The sequence below is a fragment of the Panthera pardus genome, unplaced genomic scaffold, assembly GCF_024362965.1.
Source record: "Panthera pardus isolate Hobbes unplaced genomic scaffold, ASM2436296v1 HiC_scaffold_12, whole genome shotgun sequence".
NCBI lineage: Eukaryota > Metazoa > Chordata > Mammalia > Carnivora > Felidae > Panthera > Panthera pardus.
In genome coordinates this window covers 74768669-74795319 of record NW_026526677.1, presented here as the reverse complement: position 1 = coordinate 74795319, position 26651 = coordinate 74768669, and the positions used below count along the sequence as shown (strand labels likewise).

The 26651-nt window shown below is 42.3% G+C and overlaps 1 protein-coding gene across 5 annotated transcripts in view; it reads right to left on the bottom strand.

Moving 5' to 3' along the window:
• Positions 1-26651, bottom strand: part of FAT3 (FAT atypical cadherin 3) — a 667149-nt gene that overhangs the window by 125879 nt on the left and 514619 nt on the right. For 3 of the 5 annotated variants that reach the window (XM_019450067.2, XM_019450069.2, XM_053900189.1), the window contains exons 5-7: positions 4087-4401; positions 1485-1695; positions 944-1012 (exon numbers count right to left, since the gene is read on the bottom strand). In XM_019450067.2, the coding sequence (XP_019305612.2) occupies positions 944-1012; positions 1485-1695; positions 4087-4401 (595 nt within the window). The remainder of the gene's footprint in view (positions 1-943; positions 1013-1484; positions 1696-4086; positions 4402-26651) is intronic. The other 2 variants (XM_019450068.2, XM_019450070.2) reach the window with 1 other exon arrangement.

Genomic DNA, 26651 nt, shown 5'->3' with positions numbered 1-26651 from the left:
GCCACGGGGCATTCTTTTTCCTGTGCCTCATGAAAACAGATGTGGAATGTTCTAAATGCTTTCTCCAGATCCAGCCATTCCTGGGAAGAGAGGTAGGTTCCTGCCCATCCGATCCAGGCAATGACAAATGGAGGGAAATGATTCCCACAGACCAGGTTTCTGGATTCCCGGCCTCCCACAAAGAACCGTGGGAAGTCAGACCCAGCTCAACCCGGTGTCAGATCCAGGGCTGGCACAGTCTCCCCGTTCTGTCCTCCAGGCTAGGGGCTGTTTTGTTTCGCCATCCTCAGCACTGGTTTCCCCTGCACCACCTCTCCCTGCCTATGTGTGGAGGGCAGGGCTGCTGTTCTGCCCTCTCCTTTTGCAGCCTGCTTGCTCATTTTCTTTCAAAGAATTTAAAGGTTGGCTCCCAAGGTCTGTCCTGCAGGCTTCCGTCTGCTTTCTCTATTCTGTTCTCGTAGGAAGCTCTCACTGGCTATATATCTGGGTTCCATTTCCTGTCTTTACTTTTGTGGATGGCAGCCAGGGACCCCTCTTGGTGGAGCTTTTTGGTCTATGAATGGCACTACCGCGGCAAAACAGAGGTGTTGGGATAAATTTTAATTTATTTTTCAATCGGAAAAGGCCCAAAAACCCAACCTACAAAATGATCAAAACAAAACAACAAAAAGCCCATATACCTCAAAAGCAAAGAGAAAAAAATCTTTTTAAAGAAATCGAAACCACCCCTCCCCCCAAATTCAAACCCCATCAAACCTCAAACAAAGGAGTCAGTGGATACGAGTAATGCAATAGTTGTTAGAGGCATGTATGAAATCTGTGGGCTGCACTTCAGCCTGTCACAGGCAGTTATGAAAGATGTAATTTAATTTGCTTAAAAAAAAAACCGTAAAAGGCAGATTGGATAGCTGTATTTTAGCAAATGTGTTTGCACTAAGGGTACCTTCTGTTGAACAGTTCTGCCCACAAGCTGTCTGTAGAATATAGAACATCTCTCGAGCATGCTTGCCACCTTGAAGCAGGGCAGTCGGGAGCAGAAAAAAAAAAAAGAACAGAATGCAGAAAAAAGGTGAAGAAAAAGAGAGAAATGAAGGACAGCAAAGTCTAGTACCATCAATACATTTAGAAATGAGATTAGCCAAGTGTGACAATAGAATTTAAATGACACACAGAAAGACATTAAGATTGCAGTAAATAACATACTATGGAAAATCCAGCCAGAGAGCACTTTCTGTTCAGCTTAGCTACAGAGTTGGAACGAAAGCACAGGTCGATTATTCATTTTACTGGCTCTTTTGCATTCCAGCACTATATATCTTTTCGTCTTAGCACTAATTGTTAGTGTTTTTTTTTTTTTTTAATTTTTAAATTTTTTGTATTTTTTTTTTGTTTTTGTTTCTGATTTTTTTTTTTTTTTTTTTTTTGCTAGTTACTCCAGTCAATGATTACGTTGGCCAGTACTGCTCTGGGGGACTCGAACTTACCAACTATGTCAAACCACAGAGGGGTGTTAGCTGGCTGCACAGACACCACCCCCACAATCTCGGTGACTCTATCGCTTTCCATTACTGTGAAGTTATAAAACGGCTCATCAAAAGTCAGTGGTATAGGTGAAGGGGGTGGTTTCTTAATCCATTCAATGTGGAGGCGGGCCGTGGAGGATTTCTGTGGGCGCCCATTGTCCACTGCCTTTATCTACTCACATGGAGAGAACAGAGAAAGAGGTCTTAGAGCTCAGTCAGATCCCTGTGGAAATCTAGGTCTGTCACACATCTGTTGTTGGCCCAAGAATCCATCCTCATCAGTGTCAGCAAAGGGAAGGGAGAGTGGATCTGGGGAGAATGAGCTCAGGAATTGGGGGAGACAACTCAGTCACCTGGGGATCCCACACCGCATTCACCAGAAGGTGATCTGAACCACCGCCAACTTTACAGATGTGGACAACTTGAAAAGCAAAAGCGGTGCTTATCATTTTTAGTGTTTTATGGGCACAGATGATAGTGACATAGACAAGAATAGCTAATTTGATTCCTTATACCTCCGGTGGTGATTCTTGAAAGGGAAGAAAGTGTACTGTGAATCCTTATGTGTGAATGATGAGTGTGTGTGTGTGTGTGTGTGTGTGTGTGTGTGTGTGTGGTTGTGTTGTGCAGCTCCTTCCTTCTGCTTTATTCTGGAGAAGCACTCTATTCACTCAGAATCCCAGGAGGGTGATGGGCTAGGTGTGAGAGAGGCAGCAGCCTTGCTCTAACTGCCTCAGAAGCCTTTGAGTTACACTAACTCTGAAGGGGTGAAGGACTCTCTTGGTGAAAGCATGGGCTCCCAGAGACAGCAGGATAGGGAGGAGGGGTACCAATGACCCTCCTCTGTGATCTTATTTAAGAACTGAAGAAAGCATGTCTCCTCACCCAGCTGTGCAGGGTCAACTGCTATGGTGTCCTGGACTTCAATGAGGGTTCAAGTCCAACAAGCAAAAACCACTGATGGGAAATTTAAAAATGAGTTTTTAAATATCACATATTAAAAATAACATGTATAGGTGCATGGCCAATCATTACAGCCTTTAAAACAGCAATTACTCACAGCACCCAAATGCTATATGTTCATGGATGATCACTTTGCCCCAGAAAATTCCTGTGAGATTGAAGACCCCTTGAAGATACAGGTCTTAGGTCAGGTTTCCTGGGAACAGAGCTTGAGACAGGGATTTGAGTACACGTCATTTTGCGGGTTGGGGAAGTGTTCTCAGGAGAAAGGGACTGAATGAAGCAGATGGACAGAGAAAGATGGTAAGTAAAGGCGTGGTCTCAGTTGAAATTTAATCTCAGCCTGATCCCATGGGGAGTTCTGAATCATCAATCCCACTGCTGTGTTGGAGACATCTGGAGGCAAGAGGCTAGACTTTTGTGTCAGTTATTCATTGGGAATGGGCTGCTGGGCTGGGGCAGGAGTGGAGAATCTCCTGGGACAAGAAGTTTAGCCAAGGATGATCGTCTCAAGAAGGGGACATCTGTGAGCCCTTAGCAGCCAGCATGCACAGCAGTTGGGGCATAGCTGCCCCAGCCTGGTAAAGGGGATCTGTGTGAGGCACCAACAGTTTCTACTATAGTCCATTCAGTCCTTAAAGACTCCCATTGTCAAATCTCACACAACTATAGTAGCACACATTATATCAGAGCTACTAATGGCAGACACAGAGCTAGTATTTTATTATCCACTTTTCTCTGCCCACTGTTCTGAGTATGTTATTGAGTAGGGAAAGAAAACCAAGTCCACACCATAAGAATGAACAGACAAATCAAGGGACTCAGACCATCCTTTAAAATCATCAAGGACTGACTTTATACAGCAGAGAAGGCTGTAAACTAAGAGAAGGACAGCAGATGGTTCTAACTCTTGACCAACTCTTGTTGGGACCCTGGAAAGTGCCCATCACTTGTAAGGATGACCAGTCCCCTTTCTGGCATAGGTGATATATTTCTAAAGTGGTTGGGGGTGGCGGGAGCAGGCTGGCATTTTAGATACAGGAATTTAAATCTCTATTTGAGATAGTGCTCATGTTTTTTGTTTTTGCTTTTAATTTTCTAATGGTAAAAAATGTAGTCATTTTTTAACTTAAGCGTTTTCATTTTTTTTGCAGAACAAGCATAGCTGTGGTCTGTGTCTCACAATTTACACAGCTAAATTCATGTCCTATCACACTGTCAACAATTACAAGAGTTGTCTCTTTGGGAAGTGTTGGGGACACATTGAGTGACTGATATGTTGAGTGGTGGATGTGATATTTCACTCTGCTATTCTTCTACCCTCAGTTTCTATCTATGCTGAGTACCTTAAAATGATGTAAGGCTACAGGAAGTGTGGTTGAGTGCAGACTGTGTACTGGGAATGGGGGAGGTTTGCTGACAGGATACAACCAAAGGAAATGATCTCATTATTTAAAAATATCACTGAGACAGAAAGCAGCCTTCCAAACTTGTTACTCTAAACTATTACTCTAAAGATTCATTACTCAAAGGAATATACATGAATAAGAAAGTAACTCCCACCCCCCATGCATGTTATTGAGGTTCAGAAAAATCTTACCGTTAGGATGTCATAACTCCCTGCTGTAAACTGCTTTCTGGAAGAAACCATGCCAGTTTTAGGGTCAATAAAAAACTTTCCATCATCATTCCCATCCACGATACTGTAGGAGATTTCTGCATTGGGGCCCTCATCTCTATCAAACGCAAAAGCCCTGTAAATGGGTTCTCCCCTCTTCTTTCGATCACGTTCTGGCAGCTTGATCTGGTAGACCTTCTCTGGGAACTGGGGCTTATTATCATTTTCATCCAAAACCTGAACCACCACCCAAATGGTGGACTGTTTTGGAGAGGAACCGCCATCTGTCACAGTCACCTGAGTTTTGAAAGAGAAAGCAGTTTGCAATCAGAACGGAGAAAAACTTTTCTTGCCACTCTTCCCTCTGCCCACCCCACAAAAGGTCTCTCCTATGCCTTAGGGCATCTCAACTTTTCTTATTCCTGTGTAGTTCATGGTCAATGCATAACTTTTCATAGTTCATCCGTAAAAGTAAGGATTGCCCTACATCCAGTAATGGAAACCATTGCTGAAAGGGCAGGAGGGAGGCAGAGCTCCCATTGTGCTGTGGTGTGGAGAGGGGGAAAAATACGATTGACTTTACAAAATGTACCTCTTGTATAAGCTTAATGGACATAAAATATGCCCCGCTAAGAGACACAAAAAAGCAATATAGCATCATTATTATATGTTAACCAGTGGGTATTTCTTCTAATTCTTGGACAATGGTATCACCATCTAAATTCTTTCAGTATTCACTTCCTTTTCTTTTTTCGTTTCCGTGGTCATGTAAAATTTGTGAGTTTTACATTGTCACTGTACAAAAAGAAAACCGAGCTATACGCTTCATAATTTTGATGGCTCATTGTAAGTGCATTTGACAGTCACAATATATTTTTAACAGTAGCAAAATAATTTTTTTTTTCTTGGCTCTGGGAAACCCGAGGGGGATGGACACTTCTTCCCACATCTCTGAGATGCTATTCTTATGAGTATCTGGGAAGACCAAGAAAGAGGAACGAATGAAGAGCAGGTATATAAAGAATTTACATGGCCTATGTAAAGTCTTTGAGTCTTAGTGTGAATAATCTTTTTCGGCATAGTGGTAATAGTTACTATCATATTAATAATTGTATGTGTAGATGGTGACACAGTTAATAAAGCACTCTTGCATGCGCTGTATCATTCACTTTCCCAAACACCCTCTTCAGGAAGTGGAGGTTTATTTGTTCCCACTGTACAGATGAGTAAATAGATGTCCCATTGCTACTAAGTGCCAAGCCAGATATTATTCAATTTTTCACAATTCTTAATATTCCATGTGATCACAAACCTGGAAGAACCTATATTTCGTCTTTAAATCATTACCTGGAATAAGACAGCTTACTACATCAAAATATGTACTGGGAGGCTAGAAGGAACATAAAGACGTACTCGGCACCAATAAGAGAAAAACAACAGTGAATCACAGCACCTGGTCATCCAGTTTTTCACCTAATAAAGCAACTGACAGGAATAATGGAAACAAAGGCCAAAAATGTGGGAAAACAAATTAAAGGCTTTTTGCAAAATGGGACGGCAATCTAGTTTAGTTTCTCTTACAAGCCGCCTAGGAGAACGGCTTTAATAGACTTAAGATACATTTTCATAGGAGTTCTTGCTTTCTTTGAAAAATCAATCAAGTTTCCCTCTAAAGTTATTTTCCCAATTGGTTTGTTATGTTTCACAAAAGAAACACGTCAGGACCAATATGTGCCAGGGCTGAATTTTGACTCTTGAGGTTTTCCCGGACACACTGAGCTCTTAAAGAGGCACATTCTGCCTTTGCTGCTGAAGTAAAATATTATACTCCCGGGTGAGTTATGTTGACCAAAACACACTGATTTCTTGGCCGCTCAGCTTCTCTGCTTTTCTTTTCGCCTCGAACAGCCTCTTTCCAAATCCAGACAACTCCCACTGCCTTCACTGTGCACAAAATCACCTCCTTGTTTTTCCATAAATGCCCTGCAGCAGGCTCTGTGAGGGGCTCTGGGGCTATGCTGGGGCCGGGGGCTGCCAAAGAAAGGAGAGAGACCTTCTTGGCTGTGTTCACACTCACTTGAGGATCCTGCTGTGGTAAAAACGCTTTCTTTTGGAGGACAGCTGGATTTGCAAACCCAGGCCCTCCAGTGTCTGCTTACAGGCCTGGAAGGGTGGTAGCCACACAGCTGTGGGCCCCGCCTCACCTCAAGCACCCAGCTGTTTTGCTCCCTCAGCCCATGCAGGCATCCTGTAACTCCCCCATCTCCTTATCCACAGTTTCTTCCACCACCTACAGCTTATCCTTCCCCAGTATGTACTCTTGTATCCTAGTCTCCTTCCCCATACCAAACCAACATGTTCAACTACTTACTAGCAATCTGTTCTCTGGACCTCTTACCCCCAATACCCCAAAAGTCACCGACTGAAATCATTACCCTCAACCTTCCCCTTCTCCTATTTTCATTCTCAGTGAATGATATTCCTACCTACTCACACCCTGGGCTGTCCCAGAACCCTGGGCATCCACCTAGAGTCTCTGCTCTAACTATCAGCATCCAACCAAGCTTGGAGGCAAGCAGGTATCTCTCACGTGCACGTTCCTGGCCATGCTGCCCCAGGACAGGCCTCCTCTGCAGCTTGTTTGGATCACCACAGTAGCCTGCTGGGTTCCCTGCCTCCATCCTTGTTGTAAAGTGTTATTGCTGCCTTAAAAATTTGATCATGCCACTGACCTTGTATGACACCCTTCAGGGGCTCCTTGAGGACAAGGATCTGGCCAGACTTATTAACATCTTGTATCATCCACCCCTTTCAGCCTCTATACCCAGTTACACTGTGAGCCTGGGAGGTTCCGAGGACGTCATGTTTCTACACCACTATTCCACTCACAGCTGTTTGTCCCACGGAATGCCCAGTCTTGGGAATATACCTGAGTCATTCTAGAAGCTGCAATTCAAATACTCCTTCTGTGAAGTCATTCCTGCTTCCTGCAGACAGATGGAGGCGTTCCCGCCATGTTCCCAAAACACTGAGTGCATAACTCTAGGATACTAATTATCATCTGCATTTTCTTTTCTTTAAAAAAATATTTTTTAAATGCTTATTTATGAGAGAGACAGAGTGTGAGGGGGGAAGGGCAGAGATAGAGGGAGACACAGAATCTGAAGCAGGCTCCAGGCCCTGAGATGTCAGCACAGAGAATGGCACAGGGCTTGAACTCACCAACTAGAAGATCATGACCTGAGCCAAAGTCAGATACTTATTGACTGAACAACCCAGGCACCCCCCTTTCCTCTTCCTCCCCCTCCTCCTCTTCCCTCTTCTTCTTTTTTAAGTTTACTTATTTATTTTGAGAGAGACAGAGACAGCACGAGTTGGGGAGGCACAGAGAGAAGAGAGAGTGAGAGAGAATCCCAAGCAGGCTCCATGCTGCCAGTGTAGAGTCTGATGTGGAGCTCGAGCCCACGAAGCCATGAGATTATGACTTGAGCTGAAACCTAGAGTTAGATGCTCAAATGACTGAGCCACCCAGGCACCCCTATCAACTGCATTTTTCAAGTCTCTGTTTCTTGTTGGTCTCCACTCAATCCTTCTAGAACAACCCTGGGTCAGGGACTGTTACTCATTGTTGTGTTCTGGCACCTGGTACAGCCCTAAGTGCCAAATAAACATCGTTAAATGAAATTAAGAACTAATTTACTCCAAACTTGTCCCTAAGATAATAAGTGGAGAGAACATTTAGACACTGAAGAGTCTGTTTCTTCATCTGAAGGAAATTAAGAGACTGATAACATATGATCTCCTAAGTGCTTCTTGCTTTGAGTCTGTGAATGGAGGTCAGGTGGAACTAGACACAATTTTAACCCTGCACCATGGGGTTCATACCCAACCTGCATCACTGAGAACACTACCAATCCCATGATTACCCATAATGATTTCTAGCCACTTCCAAAATCGTGCTGGTCATTGCGAACACTTATCTACAATCTACTGAAGTGATCTACTCATGTATTTGGCTCTTTCAGTATGCTGTGAGCCACTCAGAGGCAGGGAGTCTGTCTTTTTCATCTTTGCTGGAACCTGGTGTATTCTTGATAATGCTTGCTGAACTGAACTACGTCATTTCTGACCTCAAAGTCTTCATTTCCATTTTTATTTCTCTAGACCCACTCATGTGTCCAGCTACGTTTGTACCTGGAATAGAAATCGTTAATGATTCAATCAGTCTCTTAGGCTTCATACTTGATGTTGCCTTAGGCCTCAACCCACCAGGTGGAATTCGTCTATATGGAAAAGGAGTAACAGCACTGGAGATTAAAGCAAAACTAACTGAGATAAATCCCCACCATCTACTCCTCTGCATCATTTTCCATTAATTAGCTATTGTTTTGAAACTATCCCTTCTTGCCACAATCTGACAGGGAATACTGAGTCATCTCAACGTGGATTTTCTGTTCTCACCATTGATCAATAATCAGTGGTTCAGCAATTAATCAAAAACCTGAAAGATTAATTTCTTTAGGTGCTTCTGGCTAGCACCTAACAAAAGGAATCACAAATAGTTCACTACCACTGAAAAGTACAGTACAGCCCATTTCATTTTTCTCTCATGCCCTTGGGGTTTGTGTCTATCAGGCAGAACCAGAGGAAATCAACAGGACCCAGTGGAGTATAACAATAAAACCATAAAGAGGAACATGTTTATAAGCCTATCTCTGAAAGATGCAAAGCTTTATAAAACGAAAAATGGATGGACATTGAGAATTCTGGAGTTATGGCAGCTGGTGGAAGGCCATGCTTCTTACTCACTGAAATTACTTGATGTATTTATATTTGCTCTCTCTCTCCCCATGGTAGAATATAAGCATGGAAGCTGCCTGAGTGTGGAGACCTTGTGTCTTGTCCACTGCTTTGTCACCAGTGATTATTGAGAGTATCTGAAAATATATTTAATATTTCTAAAATGGAAAGTTCAATTCTGGCATTCTCCTTACCTATTAATTCATCATAAATGGCTATTTCCAGGCCATTACCCTTAGCGTTGTACACCTCTCTTCAGGGATTACATATCCCCCTTCCTATACTTTATATTTATTCTTGAGATTTTATCATCAGATATATATTTAATTCATATTCTTATTTATTGCATGTCTTCCTCGATCAGCATATGAGCTCCATAAAGCATAGATTTTCATCTATTTTGTTCAGAGATGTATTCCTAGTGCCTGCCACAAGAGATACAGTAAGTATTCAACAGATATTTATTAAATAAATGAAATATTCATCCAGTGCCTTCTAGTTACAAAACTCTTTTCAAGGTACATTGGAAGATAAACCAACCAACGAACCAATCAACAGAAAACATGGATTCATACTAAATTTACCCTTCCCACAGGCCCCAGATCCTATTCCATACCTGCAATCATTTGGCCTCAGTTTGGATATTTTCAGTAAGACCAAGTCAATGCCTTATGAAGCAGCTCATTTGTTGTCTGATAGGTTTGCTTTATTCAAAGCTCTTTTTTAATAGCGAAACTGAATCTACCTGAATCATTAGCCTAGACCGTTTGCAGCTTCCCATAGACTAGTTTTCCTTTTTTTAAAATTATACAGGAAAAATCAAATTCCTCTTCCACATTTTCCCAGTTATCTACTACTATGTAATGTAAAACCAAGTGGCTTAAATAACCATAATGCTTTTATTATCTCTCCTGATTTCAGGGGTTGAGTGGGGAAGTTCTTACTTGGAGTTGCTCGTGCAATCACAGTCGCAGCTAACTGGGCCTGAAGTCATTGGACACTTCTGTTGGGTGATGGTAGCCATTGGCTGGGACAATAGTGCTTCCTTGCAGCATGATGGCTGGATTCTAAGAGTAAGTAGGCTAAAGGACAGAAAGTGGCAAGTGCCAGTTTCTTAAGGCCTGGGCCCAGAAGCTGGCACAGCATGACTTGATCCACTTTTTTTTTTCTTTTAAGTTTATTTATTTATTTTGAGAGAGAGAAAAAGCATGAGTGGGGGAGGGGCAGAGAGAGGGAGAGAGAATCCCAAGCGGGCTACGCACTGTCAGCTTGGAGCCCAATGTGGGGATCAAATTCATGAACCATGAGATCATGACCTGAGCCAAAGTTGGATGCTGAAACTACTGAACCACCCAGGTGCCCCACTTGATCCACATTCTATTGGCCAACAGTCCCAGAGTCCAGATTTAAGCAGGATGGGTGGTTGGGGCATAAACCTCACATCTAGCTGCACGGAGGGTTAAATAATTACCTAATTTGGGGGGGGCACATTTTAAAACTGCCATACTCATAAAATCCATAGGGCTATTTCAGAATCCTCATTTCAGACTGAAAAGCTCTAATTTATATAATCATCTCTCAGGTCATTCATTGCATATAATGAGTTGTTATTCACTACACTGGTTACCTCTTTCAGTATGTTTTCCTAGATATCAGCTTGCTTCTTGAAATACAATGGCCAGGACAAAACAATGAAACAACAACATACCACACTTACTCAGGCCTGTGCAAACTACCTCCACTGTACTAGAGACAATCTCACCTCTATTTATTCCGTCTGTGATCATGTGTAGTTGTGGGGGTGGGGGGCAGCACACAGCTCTGTGATATGATCGAATTAAACCATTTAGGTCTTTTTCTTGTCAAAAACAATAAACTATTAAGTGTGTGGTTTGTTTTGGGGTGGAGCTAAGAGCAGAGTTTTCTAAATGTCCCTATTAAATTTCATCTTACTGGAGGGGCGCCTGGGTGGCTCAGTCGGTTGAATGTCCGACTTTGGCTGAGGTCATGATCTCACAGTTTGTGAGTTTGAGGCCCGCATCCGGGTCTCTGCTGTCAGCTCAGAGCCTGCTTCAGATCCCCTACCCCTTCTCTCTCTGCCTCTCCCCTGCTTGTACTCTCTCTCAAAAATAAATAAACATTAAAAAGTTATTTATTCAGGAGCTCACCAAGCAGCAAGGACCAACTGAGAGAGGCACACCTCTTGCTCCTTTAATTGTTCCTTTAATTGTTTCCTTTAATTCCTTTAATCGTTCAAACAATCTCATGAGATAGGTACTATTATTAAACCTATTCAATAAAGAAACTGAATTTATGAATTTGTCCTAGGTCACAGTGCTCATAAGTGGCAGAGTTTGTTTTAAACCTGGCAGTTTGTTTCTCTAAACCAGGGATGGGCAAACTATAGCCCATGGGTCAAACCTGGCCACTCATTTTTGTAAATAAAGTGTTATTGGGATGTAGCCACGCCCACTCATTAACATATAACCTATAGTTGCTTTCCTGCTATGAAAGCATAGTTGAGTGGTTGTGACAGAGTCACAAAGTCTAAAATACTTATTATTCAGCTCTCTATGTAAAAAAATTTGCTGACCTCTTTTTTTTTTTATGTTTAGTTATTTTGAGAGAGAGAGACAGAGAGAGAAAGCAGGGGAGGGGCAGAGAGAGAGAAAGAGAGAGTAGATCCCAAACAGGCTCCACACTGTCAGCACAGAGCCCAATGCGGGGCTCGATCTCAGGACCATGGGATCATGATCTGAGCTGAAATCAAGAGTCAGATACTTAACCAAGGGGAGCCACCCAGTGCCCCTTGCTGACCTCTATTGTAAACCTTACGTTATGTTCTGCTGTCTCTTTTGCCTGCTTTGCTCAGTCCTTTGCATGGTAATTTACATTTTTTTTTTTTTTTTTTTTTTACAGGAACCTGGAAGACATTGCCACTTCTATTCCACAGCTAGAGACAGTGAAGCTCAGAAGTTAAGGAACTTTTTGCAAGGCCACTCAGCCAGTAAGTGACAAAACACAGGTTCTCACCCAAGTCAATTTGGCGTCACAGCTCATGCTCTTTTCCCTAACCTAAACAGCCTATGTAGAAGCATCTGGTAACCATCTGTTGAAAATTCCCTCCCCAAACATGGCTGTGGATCAACACCAAGCTTGTAGCGGTGCTTCGAGAGTCAAGCTTTTCCCTCCTTTGAAAACTGGGACCATCTTTGACTGTCTCTGGTCTTTTGGCACCTTTCCTGTTCTCCTCAATTGCTTAAAAACTGCCACGAGGTCTTGGGTGGCAGCTGCGACTTCTTCCAGCTCTCTGACTTAACACCCAAACTTATGTAGTGCAGCTGCGTCTTCTGCTATTTTCTTACACTTCTACATCTTTAGTCCCCGCTCAAAATCTGCTCTACCCTTCTCCCTAATAAAGGAGCTGGGAGGCAGGAGGGAGTGGGGGGGCTTTCACTTCCCTGCTATCTCTTCTTATCAGGCGCTCAAGTCATTACTCTGGGCAGGCCCTCTTCTAAGTGCTTAACAGATACTAACCCATTTATCCTCACATGAGTCCTGGGGGAAGCAGGGAGGGGGTGATTATTTCCATACTATGGGTTAGAAACAGGCACAAAAAGGTGATGGAAGTGGATTCAACCTGATCCACAGTCTGTGCCCCCAACCATTACCCTATGCTGCATCTTACCTAAATGCTTGCCCCAACTAGTGGGTGTGGCCATATTCTTCTTCCTCTGAATACAGTTCAAACATGCCCTATCAATGCTCTCAGCACATCCTAGCAAGACACCAACAGTTTACTCTTCATGTTGCAGGTGGGACCTCAGCACGTCGGAGATGGGGCACGGTTACTACAGATCCATCTGCCATTGTCTAGGTTGATCACACCCCAAATGCGGAGTATTTCGGCATTCACGCTTGGCTGCTGCATACTTTCTCCCTATCCTGGCAACGCTCCTTCTTCTGAGTCTCCTGATTTCCAGGAGCTATTTTGCACCTGATACTCTTCTCAAGCAGAAGACAAAGCTCAAAGGTATTTATTTTTCCCTCCTCCATCTCATGATCAAACGTCTCAAGGCCTACCTAATAGATTTGTGTAAGGAAGAAATCTAAAGGTAAAGCCATTTAAACTAAGGCAGAGCTTCCAACCACATGTAACAAATAAGTTTCAGATATACTGTGATATTGAACCTCCTAACTCTTGGGTAGATGAGTGTGACCTCATATAGCTGGACCCCCACGGCTGGTGATCTCTGGCTGGGGTTAGCCTTTCTCTTAACCTAGAAGTATTGTACACATATAATCATTTTCTGTGTGCACCATAACGGGATAAAGGTTATGAGGCCCCATAACAAATTACTAATAACATTATCCTTTCTTGGATCTGATTGTATTTTAAAGCAATATGCCTAGGGAGGTCACTGGATCCAGACGACACACTTTCTGTGCATAGGATTTTATGTTATTATTATTATTTTTAGAAAGTTTATTTATTTTGAGAGAGAGAGAGCACATGTGAGCAGGGGAGGGGCAGAGAGAGAGGGACAGAGTGAGAATCCCAAGCAGGCTCTGTGCTGTCACCCCAGAGCCGAAAGTGGGGCTTGAACTCATGAACTGTGAGATCATGACCTGAGCTGAAATCAAGACTTGGATGCTTAACTGATTGAGCCATCCAGACGCCCCTCTATGCATACAATTTTAGATGCTATGGCTGTTGACAATTAATTCCAGTGAGGATGCTCACCTATTTTCACTATTTTCTTACAAGACCAGTTATGGGTAGCAATGTTCTTACCCTTTATGTCTCCATTCTTAGTCACCACACAGGTAGGCAAACAGATGAAGGGACTGAGTGTTGAATATTTTCTTATCCCTATGACATTCTCACATGCACCAAAGAGCCTCAGAGTAAGGGAAAACTTGCCCCTATTATAATCGGGAAAGTATAGAGTCACTAGACGTGAAGAGAACTCATGAGTAAGTGAGAATTTAGATAGTATTCTGGTTCATTCCACTTGCTTTACAGATGAAGAAACAGGTCTAGACAGATGGGCTTCTTAGACCAACATCATATTACCAGCAATAACCTTAATCTTTCCAAGACATTGGTTCCAGGATTCCAAGCTGCCTTTTGAGCTTCAAATGAGGCCTACTGTTCATACGTTCTCAGCTGTGTGATTTCGATATTGCACAGGTTTTAATTTAGGTATTTTTCAGAATGCTAAACCCTTTAAAAAAGGAAGAAATGTGTCTAGAGTAGATGTTATGTTTCGTTTTTATGTTTACTTTTTATCTTCAAAATGTTTCACAAACATTAAATACTTAATCCTCCCACGATAGCAGAGAAGTTGAAAACAACTTTATCTCCTCTCCGCAAGTGGAGAATAGAGAAACGACCTTCTCAAAGTTATACTCAGGGGTTGATATTAACGTGGCGGCTGGAATTCAGACCTGTCTGCTGGTGGGCTCAGACGGCTGCATTGCTGGAAAGGCAAGTGCTTCCTGCCATTTCTAGAAAGAAAACTACGTACAAACAGTAAATTAAAGGGTAGGTCTCTAAGGAGGAACAACTCTTAAAGATAAACCTTCTGAAAGGTGAAGTCACTGAACTAAAATTAACCTGTACTATCACCCATATTTTCCATGGAGGGAAGGAAATAAAAAGCCAGGTTTAAACCACCTGCCCTTGGCTTTATTCCATGTGATTTCTCTTATTTGACCCATAATTTGGCATTAAGAAATCACCTGAAGATGGATAGGTCCTCCAGTCACTTACCATCCTCCCTTCCCCATCCCACGCTGCTGTCCCCTAGGTACAGTTGAGGGACATATTCTCTGGGCGGTGGGATGTTCATGTCTCTGCTATTTCCAGTTTCAGGAAGTTAGATATTTCAGGACGTGTATGCTTACTGGGTTGAATACCTTTGTGGACTGGCTTATTTTACATACTTCATTTGAAATAATAAAAAGGAAGCGATGAGGAATGAAAGTAAACAAGGAAATGCAGTACCTGGGTGTCTCAGTCGGTTAAGCATCCGACTTTGGCTCAAGTCACGATCTCCTGGTTCGTGAGTTTGAGCCCCGCGTCCGGATCTGTGCTGACAGCTCAGAGTCTGGACCTGCTTCAGATTCTGTGTCTCCCTCTCTCTCTCTCTCTCTGACCCTCCCAGACTAACACTCTGTCTCTCTCTCTCAAAAGTAAATAAACATTAAAAAAAAAAAAAAAAAGAAAAAGAAAGGCAGGTGTGGAGGCAACGCCATGGGAAGAGGTGAATCTAGGAGGCACGGGGTGGGGGGTAGCTTTTTGAAGAGAATTGGGGTGCATTCCCTTCTGTGTATGGAAGGACATTTACAAAGGCATGGAAACAAGAAAATTTATTCACTAAATGCTACAATTAGCAATCTTTGGGGAACAGATGATATAAATCTGATGAGAGTTTACTCTGAACTATCTTTCAGAAAGTTCGTTTGTCCTAAACAGTTAAAAACACAAACCAGAGGTGCTCTGTGATCCACAGAACCATGGAACCTAGGTCTTGGGGCCACTGAACTGTGTCATTCATTATTGCCATCTCTTCTCTTCGCCCAAGCTGCCACTATTGGGGAATCTTAGGACAAAGTCTGCCCATGATCCACCCAGAGATCCCTGCTGAGCACTCGCGGTCTGTCTTCTGCAGGGCATGGATTCCCGCAAGTCTGTGAGCCACTCCATGGGCTGGTCTACACTATCACATAGTGGGTCCTCAATAAATGTTTGTTGGTTGAAGGCATGTGTGAGCCTTGCATCTCAAGACAACGAAGGTACCTTTTCATTGCCATGTTTAGACCCAGCAATTTCTTTTTTTTTTTTTTTTTTTTCAACGTTTTTTATTTATTTTTGGGACAGAGAGAGACAGAGCATGAACGGGGGAGGGGCAGAGAGAGAGGGAGACACAGAATCGGAAACAGGCTCCAGGCTCCGAGCCATCAGCCCAGAGCCTGACGCGGGGCTCGAACTCACGGACCGCGAGATCGTGACCTGGCTGAAGTCGGACGCTTAACCGACTGCGCCACCCAGGCGCCCCATAGACCCAGCAATTTCTAAATGGCAGCTTTTTTAGAAAGATCCTTGACCAATTCACTTTGGTAGTGGCTGCTAAGATTATAGCTTTGTCCAAATCTCTTCTTTGCACTTCAGGAAATAAAGTATTTCCCAGCCTGACATCTCTTAAAGCTTTTTTGCCTGCAGAGAGGTATACATCAGCTACTAATCTCATCGCATTTCCATTTCCTTCCAGGCTCATCTGCTCATCATTTTCTATTCATAAAACTTGCTTGATTCTAATCTTTCCTATCAGCAGGAACTAAACACCTCCTCAAAGTTTCTTTAGAATGATGGTGATTACCACACATGTGCTAACTCACCCTTTCAAACAGATGGGTCCAATCTATGTGCTCACATGTGGGCCATTAAGAAAGTTCTGCTATGAACTCAGAGGTGACATCACATGAGCCCCAGGACTAAATACCCCTGTCCTGTTTCGTAATTCCCCTGACATCCAGGCCTTAGTCGATATAGGATTCCACATTCCCCTCTCCGTGAAAGAATCCCCCAGGTACGAATTACAATATGGTGTATTGGTAGCCTCCCTATTTCCTGGCACCGGACCTCACACTTTTATCGTGGCGGACGCTCATACCTTTAGCTCCACTGATGATGCTTTTTGAATTTCAGCACTAACACTTCCACCCGACACCAGGTTTTTTGTCTTTCTTCCCACAATAAAGACTTAATGCAAATAAATAAATAAATGAAGACATTGTTCTAATTACTAGCTCCGGAAAACGGCGTTACCTCTCTCAGCAATTCAACACGGGTTTGCCTGGCAACTTAGCAGGTCATTTAGCACCTTATCTGCCTCAAAAAAATGAATTGTAAATCTATCAGCCTAAAAAAAATAGGCCCATGTGTATGGACAAGAGCACATATGAACCAAGGTAAAAATCATGAAAACTGGCGGCCCAGAGATAGGCTTTTGGGGGGCCCATGCAGTGTATTTTAGAAATTTCTGCCAACATTTATAAAGAGAGAGGTTTCATATAAAAATTCAAATTCCCAGCTTCTCCTGAAAAATCAGGACGGGCCCACCGCTCTTTATTGTGTTCCTGATGCTTCAACATGTGAGCTGTCATTCATCATCAATATTGTGCAGAGATTTTTCTTGGAATAGAGAAATACTTCTCACAATCCACATTCTTTTTTTTTTATTTTTATGTTTTACATTTTTTCATTTTTGAGAGACAGAGAGAGACAGAGCACAAGCCGGGGAGGGGCAGAGAGAGAGAGAGGCACAGAATCCGAAGCAGGCTCCAGGCTCTGAGCTGTCAGCACAGAGCCCGACACGGGGCTCGAACCCACAAGCTGTGAGATCATGACCTGAGCCGAAGTTGGATGGCTAACTGACTGAGCCACCCAGGTGCCCTCACAATCCACATTCTTATCAAAAATGGCTCTAAAAGATAGATGGAGAAGTTCGTATTCAAAGACAAATGGAAGAGACCATATTTCTTTTTGTAAGTGAAGTAGATTCCAGTAGGCTTCATATGCAAAAGCTCAGCCTGCTCTACCATACTCATTTATGATGTCAGAGTAGGCTCTGCAGACATTTGAGCTTGTAACCCTTGGTTCAAGGTCTTGGTAAAAATCTCTCTGTAACGCTAGGATGCATATTTCAATGTGTGGCACAGGTAAAGCCATTGCTCTTGGCAGAGACCGTTTGGAGTAAGAAGAGTGACACATATATCATTCCTTTCTCCGGGTACTCTGATTTCAGGTACTATCATTTTATAAAAATCAAAAAGAAGTTTCAAAAAAAATTAAGGCATCTTTAGCCCTATAATCATCTAAACAACAAATATGAATCATCTTGAACCCTTCTCTTGCTTTCCTCCCATAGCTCATCAGCCATTAATGAGGGACACTGCTGGCTGTGAATCAGAAATAGGTATCCCTCCTCAGGATGTGCCTGGAGGCCCAGCTTGGTAACAAAGACCGTGGGCCCCATTCAGTGCCCTGTGATCTACTTTGCCAGGTGTCCCTGAGCAGGCTGCATCCTATCCAGTTCTAATAGCAGCCCAGACAATTCTGCCTCTGAAACGTCAATTGTATCTCTTAGCTCTTTCTTCTCTCTTCTTGGGGTCAAGCTCTCAGCACCTCAGCCCAAACTGTTGCCCTGGTCTTCAACCTGGTCTCCCTGTCTCCGGTCTTGTCTCATCACCGTCCATATTGCAGAAGTCCAGAAAATCTTCTAATATGAAATTTAGATGATGTCAGGCCCTTGCTGAGAGGACTTCAATGGTTGCTCACTGCTGCAAGCAAATTTTATAAAATGTGTCATGGAGAACATCAGTCCTGCAATGCGCTTGCCTTAAAAGAGAGAGTCCAGGATCCTTGGGAGTCTGAAGGGCACCATACAACTTTCTTGGAGCTTTACACTGCATGTCGATCAGAGTAAAGTAAAAGCGAAGAAGCTGATTTCACTTTGTTTAAACCAGTATCTCCCAAGCTGATTTGACAACAACACCTTTTTTGTTGAGTGATGCTCATTAACATCCTTTAGATTTGATATTTCAAGGAATATACTTTGGGAGGTGCTGAATTCATTACAAAATAAAACCCACACTCTTCAGTATCAACCTGCAAGATTCTTTAGTATTGAGACAGCCTGTTCACTGGGCTACTCTCAGCCTCTATATCTGAAGCTTCAATCACAACACAATCAGATCACTTAATTCAACACACATATACTGGCACTTACACTGTGCAGTGTTTTAGACACTGGGTGTAGAGTGGTGAGCAAGATGGGCCTCCTTCCCTCAGGAAGCTCACGGTCTACTTGCTTCCAACATGGGACATGCACTTCAATGCCTGTCCACCTTCAGTTGAGGTTCCCACTGCACAAGATCCCCTTTATTCCCTTATTCTTATAGATCTTATAAAATCCTCCAAGGCCAGATGCAAATATCTGGTCCTTTATGACACCTTCGCAGAGACCACATTCTGGGAGAATCCCTCCTTTTCATGATTCACTGACTTTATTCATATACTGGCATCTCACTGATCGCATATCTAATTATTATGTTTGTCCTCTTTAACACTCTCACATTGAACTAGCCTGGAAGCTTCCCGGGGGGAAAGACAATACCACATCAGTCACTATATTGGCAGCATCAGGCGTGATGTCCTGATACATAATATATGCTTAACTAACATCAGTTCCTTTAGGTTTTCATAAGAGGCATCAGGAATGTGGCTCTTAACTGGTAAAGGAATTACTTATCTTGCTTTGTTTTCCTACTTTTAACAGCATGTTATTTTAATTTTGAGTCATAGCAAGGATCTTAGATTGCTAATAAATTAGGATGAATTAGGCAGATATCCTGTTGGTTAGAAACAAACATTATTCATTATCCCATTAACAGAGCTATTAAAAGTCCTGTGCACTCTTATATTAATCACACAACAGGTAGGGTTTGTTCTTTACACATAATAAAATTAAAATCCTTGGGGAAACATGTCTCGGGATAAAGGCTATTAAAAGAGAAAGATGGGTCATCTTAGATACTTAAAGTATCTTAATTACTTTCACGAGACAAAAGGGAGTATATGTACGTTTTAAATAAAGATCAGTTCAGTAGGTTTAAATAGATTCACAGGGACAAACTTGAGAATGAGCATAATGGTCAATGTGCAATATTTAGGAAGTATTTTTCATGTGTGTGTATTCAGCACATTTATCAGAAGGCCAGTTCTTGCCTTCCAGGAGAGTGTAAGATGCATATACCCAGTGCCCAGTCTAAACTATAGTCCTCTTCAGAATTTATGCTCATTTCTATCAAACCACTTGAAAACTGATTGTCTGTGAGTTCCCTGAGGGCAGGAACTTTTCATTCTCGATACCTAGAACGGATAAGTGAAAGCAATGTAGGGGACAAGTAAACTACCCTTTGGCAGATATGAAAACTCAGATATGACAAACATTAGCCATGACATAATTCCATACTGTGTCCAGAAAAGGAAACCTACCACAAATATAAAATATGAATCCTATCCATTGAATGAAAAGCCTGGAAATGTTAATAATGTGGTAAGGAATTAAAAACAGAAACAGTGGTATGGGTGGTCTAGTACCCCTTTTGTTATAAATCCTTGAATATTTGAATGACTGGTACAAAATAAAAAAATGCAACATTTTCTTTTTAAGCATTTGCATTTGTGTGTGTATTTAAATTTTTAAAATGTTTTCATGCATTTTTTGAGAGGCAGAGACTGTGAGTGGGGGACGGGCAGAGAGAGTGGGAGACACAGAATCCGAAGCAGGCTCCAGGTTCTGAGCTGTCAGCACAGAGCCCGACAGTGGGGCTAGAACCCATGAGCCATGAGATCATGACCTGAGCCAAAGTCGGACACTCAACTGACTGAGCCACCCAGGCACCCCAGTGTGTGTGTGTGTGTGTGTGTGTGTGTGTGTGTGTGTGTGTGTGTGTGTTTAAGTCCCTTCCCCCAGAGATAAGGAAGAAAAAAAGCCAAATTGTCTTTTGGCCATGAAATCAAATAGACCCAGAAATCCAATAACTTAAGACATTGAATAATCACCTGAAAGAATAATTAAAAAAAAATAAAAGCCTAAAGCTTGCACTCTGCTCCCAGTCAACACTCATGGGTTTAAATTCTATTTAAAAAGATTCTCCATTTTTTCTTTTTCAACATTGGAGGCAGAGAGCTAAGCAAGCATATTCTCATCATTATGCCCCAGAGGCAGCCCTTACCACCAAGCCTAAGTAATGTAAAAACAGTGGCTGGTGGACATTCTGCCCATGTCAATAGCAAAACAGATGAAATGTGTTAAATCGTGGAAGATAAATGATCATCACACTACCCCCAGAGTCAATTAAAAATGTATAACTCAAGTTGTGCATTTGTAAACTCTAGAAATCGTCATTTCGCCCAGACAAAAATGTTGAAAAGTCCTTTGAAATGAAAGACTTTCCACAAGCACTCAATTTCTCTGCTGGGTGAAAATATAATACAGTGGTTTTTATAGACATCACTCTACTATCTTGATTTTTATTCTCAGAGTATTATTATGATGATCAAATATGACTCCCCACTATGTGCTACACTCACACAGGCCAGAGTCGTTCCTGTAGCTTAACAGATCTACCCTCCCCAATCATTTTATGAAGCAGGGCATAACATTGTGAGGACAGCTCTTTTCTTTCTTTCTTTTTCTATTTTCTCCCAAAACTTTCTTCTCAGAAGATCAGGTCCACAAGTACCTATGTGTGAAAGAGATCCCTGGTGGGCAGCACTAGAGAAAAGTGAGTCATGAATAATGAATATCTCTTCGTAAGATTCTACTTAGCGGGCAGCTGAGACTATTTTTACTTTATGGCAAAAGCTCTTGGGGAGAAATATTCCCAAATCACGTTTCACAATGTGTGAGAGGCAGCAGAGATCACTAGGCACTTGGCACTTGGCAAGATTTACCACTACAATGCACACTCACGGAAGGTTGAGTTAGTTGCTCTGATTCTAAAAACTCTCCTGTAACTTTGTGAATGAGCAGCTTTCTTTTCCTTTTGGCTTTGTCAAAGGAGTACGTCGGGGATCCCAATACTCGACCAATGTAAGAAAAAATAATTCACTAAAACATATGGAAAATGTCCTAGGAAGCCTTCTATGGCAGTAATAGGAACAAGTTTATAAAGCTCCCAAACGGAGTAGGTTTTTACTAGAATGAGAAACTCTGCAGAAAGCTTACGATAAAAATGATTTTTGAATAGACTTAAAGGCGATGAGGATTTCTACTGATCATAAAGAGTTATTGGTTTCCATGCTCCAATGAATAGGCCCATTACCAAAACATACAGGCTCACAGCCTTGCCCAGAAATCTCTAGAAATTATACAAACAAGAAATCACAAGAGGCATCAGGTGATTGTGTTGGCAGCAGCTGAAGGCTACCGGGCATGATGTAGGACTGTTATCTGGGTTCTGGTCCTTTAGTTTGGAAATCCGATGGTCAGGGGCCCAGGACACATCACTGCAGTCAGGGCAGGCTGAGTGTGGATGATGTGTGCTCTCATACAACTGCCCCCTCAGATCCTCAGGCCAGCTCACGCCTTAATGCCCTTTCTCAGTGCTTTTGAGTTTGTATCTGCCATCAAGGTGATTTATCTTTGAAAAGTACAGGGTGGCAGGGATTCTTCATATCCTGGGCCCCTAACCAGCCTAACCATCACCTCATTCATGCCACGCCTTCCCAGAACTTTCATACCTGTGATCTCATTGGCTTCTCCCAACAAATTGGCGAGGGAAGTTGTTCAGGCAGTATTAATCCCATCTGACAGCCGATGGAAGACGCAGCAAGGTCAAAAGCTTTCCCTAAAGTCACTCTGCTCGTAGGTGACAGTGTGGTCTCAGAAGAGCTAGCACTTTGTGAAATCCAGGCTAACGCTACCACACCCTCATAGACTCATAGGGCATGAGCTCAGATTCATCAACACTCCTAGGAAAAACCAGCGAACAGTGAGGAAGTACCGTGTCTTCATACATGAAAGTATTATATTGTTTGTATCAGAATACTTTGAATTCACTAGTCTCAATCTGAAATACATATTGTATACTCAACAATTATTTCTTGGGGACCTGCAATGTGAAAGCATTGTGGGGGAGAGAGAGATGAACATGACTGAAAACATGGTCTCAGCCCCTACATGAGCTTGCTGCCTAGAAGAGATAGATAATAGGCACGTTGACAAATAAGGAAGGGATAACAGAAGTGGGGACAGCTCTCTATGTGGGCTGTGTACAAAAGTACTCAGTCTATGCTATGGTGTCATTTTAAATGCCATCCAAGTATTTTAAAGGAATGCCCTTAGGGCACCTGGGTGGATCAGTTGGCTAAACGTCTGACTTGGCTCAGGTCATCATCTCACAATTCGTGGGTTTGAGCCCTGCATTGGGCTCTGTGCTGACAGCTCGGAGCCTGGAACCTGCTTCGGATTCTGGGTCTCCCTCTCTCTCTGCCCCTCCCCTGCTCGTTCTCTGTCTCTCTCTCTCTCTCAAAAATAAACATTAAAAACAATTAAAAAAAAAGAATGTATTTTAAAAAATTGAAAAAAAAAAAGAATGCCCTCTACTTTTAGAAAATCAAAGTCTTGGAAAAGGAATACGTATCATTGATTTCTCTTTTTATAGGATGATTATGGAATTCTTCTTCACAAAATGGGATGTTTTCAAATCTATCTGGAGTGATGTATTTGTATCATTTTGGAGGGCTGCCCAGAGGATTTCTCAAGGTTCTGCTTATTCTTAAGACCTGTATTTCTCACAAAATGCTATAGAAGAAAAAATCATAGGTTTTGCACACCTTTTTAATGGGTTTATAGGAAAACAGTTTTATTTGCCATTTATTCCCAGCACCCTTGACCCTCAATCTCTGGGTCGACGTGAACGTACTTCTAGTTGTTTCTCTTTCACTTCTTAGAATCAAGAGGGGTGCCAGTGTCTGGGTGACCTGACACTGAGGACATCAGGGCAGAAGACTAGGTTTTTCAGCCTTGTTACACAGCTGAGCTATCCCTAATATGGCATGGCTCTTGGACTTCAGTTATGTGAGTTATGTGAGTAATGCATATTCTGACTTCGAGTTTATGCTTCCCAAACTTCAGTAATTGACTCCGCTGAATTTTAAAAAGCTTCCTGAAATAGACTTGAGAATTCTGAGTGCCCGTTTTTAGTAAGTCTGTATAAAAATTAAACTAAGCAGGTAAATTCTCATCTAATGGCTGGGTCATCAGTTTTTGTTATTCACATGACTATACCATGTGTTCCTTTATGAATATGCTTCCAGGCACACACAGTGGTGTAGACATGCACATATCCAGTGGTTTGGGAAGAAGCTTTGGGTGACACCCTTAATGTGCCTTTGGATTTCTGGACGTAGGGATTAGGATCAAATGACTTGCGTCTGACATCACCACATTATAAAAGAACAAAATGCTCTTTGCTATTCTTCAGCCCATAAATACTGTGGCTACCCAGAGAGAAATCCTGTTTGCAATGAAAGGGCCCCAGCCGAATAGAAATCAGACGCTAAAATCAAGGGCCGGTATATCCTCTTTGTGATGGAGTATAATCAGTGGACCTGGCAGATTACTCAAAATTCCAGTGTCTTCCCCTTCTGCTGACAGTATACTTCATCTTCTGCTTTTCCAAACATTTTGAATTGTGACTGAGAAGTCGGTGAGGTAGTACTGTTTCAGTCTTTTGAAAGTTGCAATTAAATACACTGTAAGTGGATGTCATTTTGCCACCTTTTTGGAAAGGTATAAGAGGAAAAAAAATTAGCCATCAGCGGAAAAGAATTCATAGTTAAGGCTCTTTCTTCTTCCTTAACCACATTTTGTTGTCTCTTTATGGCAACAAAGGTCTGTAATCAGAGCCTGGTTCCAGCTTTCTAAAGGCATCAATGAGATGGGTAAGGGTGGGAGGGTCGTAGCTCCTCTCTACGTGTACGAAAGGAGGAAAACATAAAAGACCACCCTAAAGTGACTGAAATTGCATCTGAGTGACAGATCTTTTAAATAAATGGACTTTATAGTTCAAATAGTAGGAATCTTTTCCTTTCAAAAGGGTAGGGTGTTGCTATATTTATGACTTTCTCTATGAAGCCCAAATTTCTACAGTGTCAGTAGCTAAATGAAGCCTGGGTGCTTCCTGGAGAGCTTGGTGGGACAATGCTAATAACCTCTGGCAGTGATTCAGAGATGAAGGTGCAAGTCTCTGAAATGAATTCGTTCTTTTAGCAGTCGTATGAGGGTCTGACCAAACACCTAAAGGGTCAATTGGCATTATTTATTTTCTATTACTTAACAATTCTGCCTCCAAATGCCATTCTTCTACTCCATTTCACTCTTTAGCAGTGTAATTGGGTTCTACTGAATCAATGGGAATCATTTTCATGGTTATCTGAACGCAGTCTGGTGGCCAGTGGGTGAGGAATTACAGTGTGCCCTGCGGAGGGTGCACATCTGGACTTGGTGAGCATCTTGCCAAGCAGGGGTCATGAAAATCACTATCTCGTTCATTTCATGAAGCTGGTAGGCTGGGGCCACCTGGGCTCAGGCTCTCTGCTTATTCTTCTCAAATGGCAGCTCCAGATGGAGATATGAATTTGTCAGAGCCAGCACATACAAGTCGGCTGCCAAAATAATGAGACTTTTCCATGGTCTGAAAGAGTAACTTGGTCCCCAACTAGGGAACTGTGCCGAAGTTAAGTAGGATCACTCTGTCACTCAAAGAGCCGTCTCCATGATGGTGGAGAGAAAAACAATGCTTCTGGATCACACAGGCTGGGGTTCCAGTCCAAGTTCTTCCACTGTTTCTGAGCTGCACTAACCTTCAGCAAGTTATTTAAATTATGCCTCAATATCTATGGCTGTGAAATGGGAAGAGCAATATCATCTCACAGAGATTTTACTAGAATTAATGAAATACTGTGTTAATTATTCAGCAAACATTTTTAGAGCACCAACTACCTCCCCGGTAGGCACTGGGGATACAAAGGGAAAAGATCCCCCAGCTCTGCTCCCAGGAGAGAGCTTGTTTCCCCCCCGACATGCAAAGTGACTACCACCATAGCTTAAACCCCCACCTCCATCATGTCACATAACTGCCCTTTCTTTTTTGTGGTGCGAATATTTAAGATTTACTCTCTCAGCGACTTCCAAGTATATGATATACTATTTCCAAAGAAGAACCTCAAATGGCCAACAGGTACATGAAAAGATGTTCCCTAATCATCAGGAAAATACAAATTAGAGCCAAAATGAGCTATCACCCCATGTGTTTTGGAATGGCTACCATCAAAAAGACAAGAGGTAACAATTGTTGGCAAGGGTGTGGAGAGAAGGGAACACTCGTGCGCTGTTGGTGGGAATGTAAATTGGCACAGCCAAGAACTGTGAGTCTGTAGTGTACGTAAGTATCTAAAACAGTACCCTGCATGTAGCTGATGTTTAATAAATTTAAGTTTGCTTGTTACTGAATCATTTTCCTTAAACAGTTAAAAAATAATTTAAAAGTGGTTTTTAAATTATATTAATTGTTTTTGTAATTTTCCTTTAAAATTATTAACATGTTTGGGGCACCTGCATGGCTCAGTTGGTTAAGCGTCCCACTTTGGCTCAGGTCATGATCTCAAGGCTTGTGAGTTCAAACCCTGCGTCAGGCTCTGTGCTGACAGCTCAGAGACTGGAACCTGCTTCGGATTCTGTGTCTCCCTCTCTCTCTCTGCCCCTCCCCCACTCATGCTCGCACGCTCTCTGTCTCTCTCTCTCTCAAAAATAAACATTAAAAAAATTTAAAATTATTAACATGTTTATGGAAACAGAACATTAATTGCTATCATTAATTTCTATCCATCTCTATTTATCTGTCTATCTATCTATGTCCATCCATAATCTTTCTAATCATTCATTCATATGGCCACTAGTTTAACACATAGCCTCTACAATGAATAGGGGATTTAGTATTCAGAGGACTTCTGGGCTGGGTGGCTCAGAATTTGAGAGCAAAAGCTGCATAAAAATAATGTTTTTGATGATACTGGCCTCATGGAATGGTCTTAACGTAAATGGCTTTGTCCTTATAAGATAGCAAAATCCTCTTCCAAGAAAGAACCTTGTGTGAACTGCAGGGAT